At 39.9% G+C, this 8170-nt stretch overlaps 1 protein-coding gene across 1 annotated transcript; it reads right to left on the reverse strand.

Annotated features, from left to right (window-relative positions):
* Positions 1 to 5887: 5887 nt before the first annotated feature.
* LOC149158527 (uncharacterized) lies at positions 5888 to 6880 on the reverse strand. The gene has a single exon (XM_089434022.1). It carries the CDS (start codon positions 6878 to 6880, stop codon positions 5888 to 5890), a length of 993 nt encoding a protein of 330 aa, XP_089290148.1.
* Between the last annotated feature and the right edge of the window lie 1290 nt (positions 6881 to 8170).

Raw genomic sequence — 8170 nt, forward strand, 5'->3', positions numbered from 1 at the left:
ATTCCCTTTAGTGAGTTAATTCCAGTTCTGCTACCCTTCTGTTGACTTCATAGCCCAATGGTATAAAGACATCACTCTGTCCATCTGTTTTAAGCATTCCACCATCCAATCTTCAATACAAATCAAAAACCCCCATGAACATTCATAACTAGCCTGAAATCCCAACAAGAAAATCTAAATCATATAGAGAGCGCCCTCTCTGAGCCATAGGTTGGCTAGAGCCTATGCTTAAAAGTTTGTTTGTGGTTACCTCGGTCATTTTCTTTCTTCTGATAACTTCTAGAGAAAATTCTGAGTGATAACACTGCCAAAGTGGCTACTCCATTTTCCTCTACACATTGAGATGTAGTTTTTTGCTAGTTTGTCTATAAATTGACGAGACTAACATGTGGCTTGAGAAACCTTGACCCAAAGGCATATAGTCATCAAAATTACAAGGGGATTTCACCTGGCATGGGCCACACCAAACAATATTCATGTTGGATATATGTCCATAGAGTTTTGAAACAATGACTTTTTCACAATGGCATGCCTCAACATAACACGTTGTCATTGATTGCCCCATGCCTTGTGGGATCTACATGCCAAGACATTAATCTCTATGGCTGAAGCTAAATAATTTGAAGAGGGATTTCAAGCTTAAACCTTATTAATTTCACATCTTGCAGGTGTGAAATATCAATTTTGAATATATCATGCCTATATTTATTGCCGATTTGATAATAATTGCCCCAAATTTTGATTAAGTTTTTAGGTAGAAACTCTGTTGTTTGTTTCCCTTTAAAGAAACTCTTTTTTTTTTAATTAAATAAAAGGGGGGAGTGTGGTCATATTTCCCAACTTTGTAATACACAAAAAGGAGGATAAAACTATGCATTAAAAAAAAAAACCTCCTAAATTTCAAAATATATTGATAATTGTTACTTGTTTTCTTTATTTTCAAATTTCTAGTATTACTATTGTCTATGCCATTTTAAACATTTTTGCTACCAACTCATAATGGGAAATTTTCTTTTTCCCTACCACTGAAGATAGAAGAGAAGGGTCTATGCTCATTTTATGCTTAGAGTGTTGTTGAACAATGTCTTCTTCCATACTAGTAGCTTGGATTTCATCAAAACTTTGATGGAATCTTGCGGAAATTTTTGGAAATCCATGTTGAAAAGTTTTAGGATTTTAGGTGCTTGAGGGTAATAAATCCATTTCCACCATTAAAAAACACACTCCATTTCATGATGTTTTTTTTGGCGGAATTTTTGAGGTTCTATTTTATTATTTGCATCAAATAGGCACTGAATTTATTGAGATTCCATTGGATTTTAACAAATTGGTCATTAGAATGTGATATTCGCCTCTGCTCAAAAGGTTTCTTTAGTGTAAAATTTCCAACTCCTGAAGCTAGAGACAAAATTTTACAGGAAGGGCGATGGTCCTGGGGTTCGACCAGCCTATTCACCACTCCCTGGTTCCCTGAATTTGACGCAAACACCATGGTTGTCTCCAGAATGCTAGTCTGGGTCTGAATGCACAATCTCCCCCTTCATTTCTGGGAGGACAGAGTTCTAGCTGGCATTGGCAACAATTTTGGGCAGTTCATAAAGACAGACTCCCAAAGAATAGAGGAAAGGGTTTTCACTTATGCACACATATCTGTTGAGGTAGACCTCAGCAAAGGCCTTCCAGACAACATCCGACTAATCCATAACAAGTGGATTTGGACACAGATTTTGGATTATGAGAACATAGCTTTCAGATGTAGGAATTGTAGACAAACAGGGCATTTACTCAACTTGTGTCCAAAAGCTAGAAAGGATACTCGAAGGAAAAAGAATCTAGGGAAAAAACCCAAAGGATGGCAATATCCCCCACCAAAACCTGAAGAGGAGGAGGATGAAGTTGGGGATGAACCATCCCCACAAGGGAAAAGTCAGAATCCAATGGAACCTAAAACACAGGGGGGAACCCCACAAGACCCAATAGAAGCTCGAAATCATAGGGTGCAGGTCAACTTGATCCCTGACGAGGGGGACATCAGTGGGAATAAGCGCATTCACTCATCAGATAATTCAAACTCAGACAAGGACAACGCCAAAGTGGATGTGGGGAATCATCTTGCTCTTGTATCTTCGATGCCATCCCAAGGGGAATGGCAAAGGGTTGAGAAAAAGAAGGGGCGAAAAGCTTATCTTTTTCCCATCATGTATATTATCTTGAATTTTTTGCTTGTTTCTGTTTATCATTTGGTCTCTGACTTGATGATGCGGCATTTTAACCAGTTCAACATGTAATTTTGTTTTCATTAATAAAATTACGCCCTTTTCCTTGGAAAAAAGAGTGTATATTTTTCTTTTGTCTATTTAATAATACATTTTCCTAAATTTTGATTAATTTTTTCTTTAAAAAAATAATTATTTTTTTTATCAAATAAAAAGAGAGTTGTGGTTATATTGTCCAGCTTTGAAATACATACCAAAAAAATGGCAAAAGTATACATTTGAAAACAAAAAAACACCCAAATTTCAAACTATATTAATAATTATTACCTATTTTCTTTATTTTCAAATTTCTGTTATTAATATCTATGCAATTTTAAATATGTTTGTTTGTTGTTTTCTTTTTTCTCAGAACAAAAACGCTGTAATTGTATTATATTGAGGCAATATAAGAGAACAGATAGTACATTCAAGAGCTTTTAAAGCATATAGCAAAATAGGACCATTACTGGACACCCTGTGGATCAGGGAAAGACAGTGGGGACTGACACACATAAAATCAAATACAGGATTAACTTGATCATGAAAGCCTAATATACAAAAACAGATTGCCAAATATAGTTACCAAATTATACAGCATACCTGTACAGGTACATGTATCAAAAAGAACTAAAAAAAAAGACAGCACGCCTGCATATTTCAGAGCATCAAAACCTAGGGAAGGAGAAGTCCTGGATGGGGAAGGATTCCCCATCAGATATTATCTTCACAGACCAGATACCTGTTTGAGTAAGCAACCCTTCCTTAGATAAAGAGTCAGCTTGCTGATTCTTTGACCTGTAGATGTGTTGGATGGAACACCCATCCACTTTCCCCCACAAAAACATAACTCTGTCCATCCAGCCCGAAAGGTGAGGGCAGCTGATACGGCAATTTCCCAAAACATGATCAATCACTGTTTTAGAATCCCCATAGATTGACACCAGGTGAATATAAAAAAAGATACAGAAAGTAAGAAGCCCCGCCAAAGCCATCGCCTCGGCCATGCAGTTAGATCCCTTCCCACCATTCCATGAAATGAGATAATGGAGGCCCTTGTCCATGATAATATGAACCCCACAACCACAGGAATTGAGTTGAGCAGCACCATCAAAAAAAGCCCTAGGATTCCCTGAGGTAACATCTCCTTGCTCGTTCCAGTTAACATTTTTTCTTTTTTGATTTATTGCTGGAAGGGATTCATAGAGGGAAACAACATTTTGTAAAATAGCCATAAAAGGCTCTCTCCTGTTTCTAAAGATTATATTGTTCCTCCACTTCCAGGCAAACCACAGGACTATGATGATTATAGATCTCCAAGATTCATGCTGCCCACTCCACCAGATGAAAGCTTCCTGCGTAGAAACATGAGACACGTCGGGGAAGCCAAGTAAAACTGCCAATTCATACCACAGTAAACGCGTTTTCTGGCATTGGAAAAACATATGGAAATTGCTTTCCTCTGCTGCTCCACACATTAAACATAAACCCGGCCCATGCCAATTTCTTTTTTTTTTCAGATTTTCCCAGGACAAGTTTTTATTGTAGAACACCAGCCACGCAAAGAAAATAAATTTGGGAGGACATCCAGTTTTCCAGAAAGAGGGAGGAAAAAGAGGGCTGGCATGTGCATATTTCAACCCAATCAAGTTAATGTAAATGTCTTTAATGCAAACCTGGGATTTTGCATTTGGCACTTTCCAAACCAGTACATCAACAGGCAACGAGCGAAATAAACCACTGCTTCTCAGGTCGTCCCTAATAGAGTTCCATTGGCGCGCTAAAGATTCACACATCTCCAAACTGGCAGCCTCTAACCACATTGGGACATGATCCTGCCATGAAGCAATGAGTTTGTCCCAGGTGAAGCCCTTTCTATGGAAGAAACTTAGAAGATTTTCTGAAATAGAAATTTTCTCCTGCTCGCATATAAAAGGGTCGATTCCAATGATAATTCTGCTGCTTGATTGGAAGCTCCATATCAAGTTCTTCAGAAAATAGTGTTCGATCTTTCGAAAGCTCAGCCAAATAGCAGACCCTTGCTTGGAACCGATTCTCCCTAATCTGTACCAATGATCCATCTCTTTGCCGCCCATGTATTTCATTTTAATAGTGCTGCTCCAGAGGCCCTCTCCATAGATCCCTCTCCATAATGATTTACACAGGAGCGCCTTTCCAAAAGATCTCAGGTCCAATAGTCCCCATCCTCCAGAATTCTTCGGCTTGGAGATCTTTTCCATTTTTGCAAGATGATATTTACTCTGCTGTGATTTACCACCCCAAATAAAGTTTGCAGTAATCTTATTCATTTTCTGGATGACACTCGCAGGGAGAAAGAACAAATGAGCCCAGTAAACAGCGAGTTGAGATAGAACTGCTTGCGACAATATAATCCTTCCTGCCAGAGATAGGCTCCTAAATTCCCAGGCAGATATCCTTTTATAGTACCTGTCAATTAACCATAGCCAGTCTGCTTTTGAATAACCCTTGGCTTTTAGTTGGAAGCCTAAATATTTAAGTCCATTTTTTATGGATTTCATATCAATCCCGAACAGCCGAGAGACCCATACAGCCATATCCATGTTGACATCATTGTGGAATAGGAGGGATTTTGACTTATTAATATGAAGACCCGTGGCATCTTGGAACCTTTTCAAAATGATATAAAGGTGAGACCAGGTTTCTCTGCACAGCATTGCGAAGATGAGCACATCATCGACAAAAAGGTTGTGCGAAATGAAGATGTTCCTGTAAATCTTTAGAGGTCTGCATCTGTTACCACTGATAGCTTCATTAAAATGAAGGCTTAGAGAGTTCATAGACAAGATAAACAAAAGAGGGGACAGGGGGCAGCCTTGACGAAGACCTCTTTCTGCAAGAAAGAAAGGGGAGGGGATCCCATTTATAATAACAACATAGCTTACTTTCTCCACGCATGCCATGATCCAATTTATAATATTGGATCTCAGACCAATCTTGGCTAATAAGCATCTGATAAACCCCCAATCTAAGCAGTCAAATGCTTTTTGTAGATCAATTTTCAAGATGGCAGCATCAGATTTATTTGAGAGCATGGAAAATAAACTTTCTTGCGTAATAGCAACCGCATCCAAAATATTCCTCCCTTTTAGAAAAGCATGCTGGTCCTTCGATAGAAAACAAGCCAAGGTAGGTTTGATCCTCTCAGCAATGATTTTTGTGATAATTTTGAATGTAATATTGCAAAGGGAAATCGGCCTAAAGTCTTGAAAGGATTCAACCTCTAATTTCTTTGGGATGAGAGCTATTTGAGTCGAGGATATAATTTGGTGAATGCTGCCAGAGATCCTTGCTGCCTCAACCATCCTTAGCAGGTCACGTTTGATAAGATCAAAAAAGTGGATATAGAAATCAATTGTCCAGCCGTTCGGCCCTGGGCATTTGTCTTTCTTGAAGGACATCATTACACCAAGAAGTTCGTCCTCTGTAATGGGCTGGAAGAGATCTTCATTTTTACCATCATCAAACATTTGGGGGTAAAGATCTATGCCCCATAAAATATCCTGAAACCTGCAAGCTTCCCCTCTTTTATATTGTTTTTCAAAATATCTCACAGCTTCCATTTGGATGTCTTGTTGGGAAAAAAGGAAGCCCCCCTAGCCATCACTAATTTTCCATATGGAATTTTTCTCCCGCCTAGAGTTTGCGAACCTATGGAAAAATTTTGTGTTTTTGTCACCTTCTTTGAGCCAAGTCGCCCTGCTTTTAAGTCTCCATGAGGCCTCCTCCTGCTTCAGGATTTTTTGCTTTCTCCTTTCAAGCTCATTTATGCGGCATCTGATATCAAAAGGAAGTGTATTAGCATCTAGGGATCCAGAGATACTGTCCAATTCCTTTTGTATTTCCCACAGGTCCTTTTTGTCCAAGAGTCTTTTCTTAATTTGCCAGTCTTTAACCACCTTTCTCATCGAGGCCATCTTGTCTCTAAAGGTCAAAAAGGGGGGGATCTTGTCTCTTGCAGATAAATCCTTCCAGGATCTTGATACAAGTTCGTTGAAATCAGGTTCTTCTAACCAACACCTGTTGAATTTAAAAGGGTACCCTTTCCTAAACCCCTTCTCCCTCCAGCAGAGATATATCGGCCTATGATCAGATATGAAAACATTACCAATAGATGAGTAAGGCATCCCCATTCTGTCAATAATGCTTGCGTGAACAATAAAATGGTCGATTCTTTTTGCAACATACGCCTCCTCAATCCTTCCATTGTCCCAAGTTGGCATCATTTTGGAAGGAATTATGTCTATAAGATTCCTGTGCAAAAGTTCACATTTGATGCGATCTGCCAATGGGTCTCTTTTCCTGCTTTTGCCCCATCGTTCCTCCGGATTTAGAGTTACGTTGAGATCTCCTGCAATCATTAAGGATTCAATATCAAAAATTTCTGAAGCAAATAACTTTTCCCAGAATGGGACCCTGTTCTTGTATGGGGCATAGATATTCAAAATGTTAATTGGGCACACATTTCCTCTCACAGAAGCCGAGATAAGAATGCCTGCGAAACATTTATATGCTTTTGCTCTGATCCAAGCAGGATCCCATAAAACTGCTAGGCCTCCCGACAGGCCATTGGCCTCCGAGGCAGCCATGTGCCAAGAAGGAAACATTTTCCTAAAATAAGAGATGGTTACAGACTTAGTATGCATAGTTTCTTGAATTAAAATAATTTTTGGCTGATCCGAGAGGAACAGATTCTTTAGCGCCAAAAATTTGTGGTCTGCTCCCAGACCTCTAATGTTCATAGATAAGATGAAAGTCATCGAGGAGAATTCTCAGCCACTCTTGCTCTAAGAGGCCGATTCTCAGTCATATCAACTATGGGAACATCAACCAATGACAGGTTCCTTACACCTTTTGCTGTGCCCTCCGCCCTCCCCCTAAAATGTCTGTTGCCTCTGTTGTTTTTTCTCCTCACTGTTATATTCTTTGCAGAGTCAGGGCTTATAAAAAGAGGCGAAGGATTTCTCGGCTTGTGGATAGTAAGGGGTTCCAGTTCAAGCGACTTCTTACTTAGAAGAAAGTCAATGTCACTATCAAACAGGTTCGATGGAGAAGAGACCGGAGAGTTGAGAGGGGTGGCTGAGATCATAGCCTCTTTTCCTTTTATAGCTGGATCAGCTCCCTTTTTGTGAGGTGGGGATGGAGATGAAATAACTATGGTTTGGGACCCCACTGAGAATTCTTTGATAGGCTGGGCACACTGCAAAGGGAGAGGGACTTCTTTATCATCCTTTGGTTCGGGGGGGCGAACACTGGAGAGCTTGGGTCATTTTACCAGAGGATAATACAACCCTACTGGAGCTTTTCGGAATGGAATTATCTTGAGAAAAATACAGTGGAGATTGACTTGTAAACTTTCCCACGTTAGACAGATGTTGCACTTCATCGTGTTCTGACGGTGATAGGCTAATAGTGGAGGACAGCTTCGCCTTTGCAGGAGGCTGGGGATTCATTTTATGCCTGTTTTTATTTGTCTGATAGCTTCCAGGAGCCATCCTGCGCCACGGGCAATTTTTAATCAAATGGCCTGTCTTGTGACAACCTGCGCATCTAGAGGGGACTCCCCAGAAGTCCAATCTTGGTTCAATTTTTGAATCTTTTCATGTTATCTCTAAATGGTCCGCGAACCCTCCTCTGAAAGCCTTTTCTACAAGAATCCACGCTATTCGCTTATCCTTTTCGCCAAGACATCTTGGGTCGACATACACACATTTACCTATGGCGTTTCCAATCTCCATTAGAGTTTCCTTTGACCATAACTCCAAGGGCAAACCCGAGAGCTTTACCCAAATTAAGTTGTTTGAGGGAGTGTTCTTGAGTGGGTCGTACCCAATATACCAGTTGTAAAGGGCGAGGAAACTCCTTTTATGGACCCATGG

Source organism: Pinus tabuliformis, chromosome 5_2, assembly GCF_031772625.1.
Source record: "Pinus tabuliformis cultivar Carrire ecotype Pingquan chromosome 5_2, CPIR1, whole genome shotgun sequence".
NCBI classification, from domain to species: domain Eukaryota; kingdom Viridiplantae; phylum Streptophyta; class Pinopsida; order Pinales; family Pinaceae; genus Pinus; species Pinus tabuliformis.

Bases quoted from the DNA above. Each gene is read 5' to 3' on its own strand.
- LOC149158527 (XM_089434022.1), bottom strand. From the start codon at position 6,880: ATGGCTGCCTCGGAGGCCAATGGCCTGTCGGGAGGCCTAGCAGTTTTA.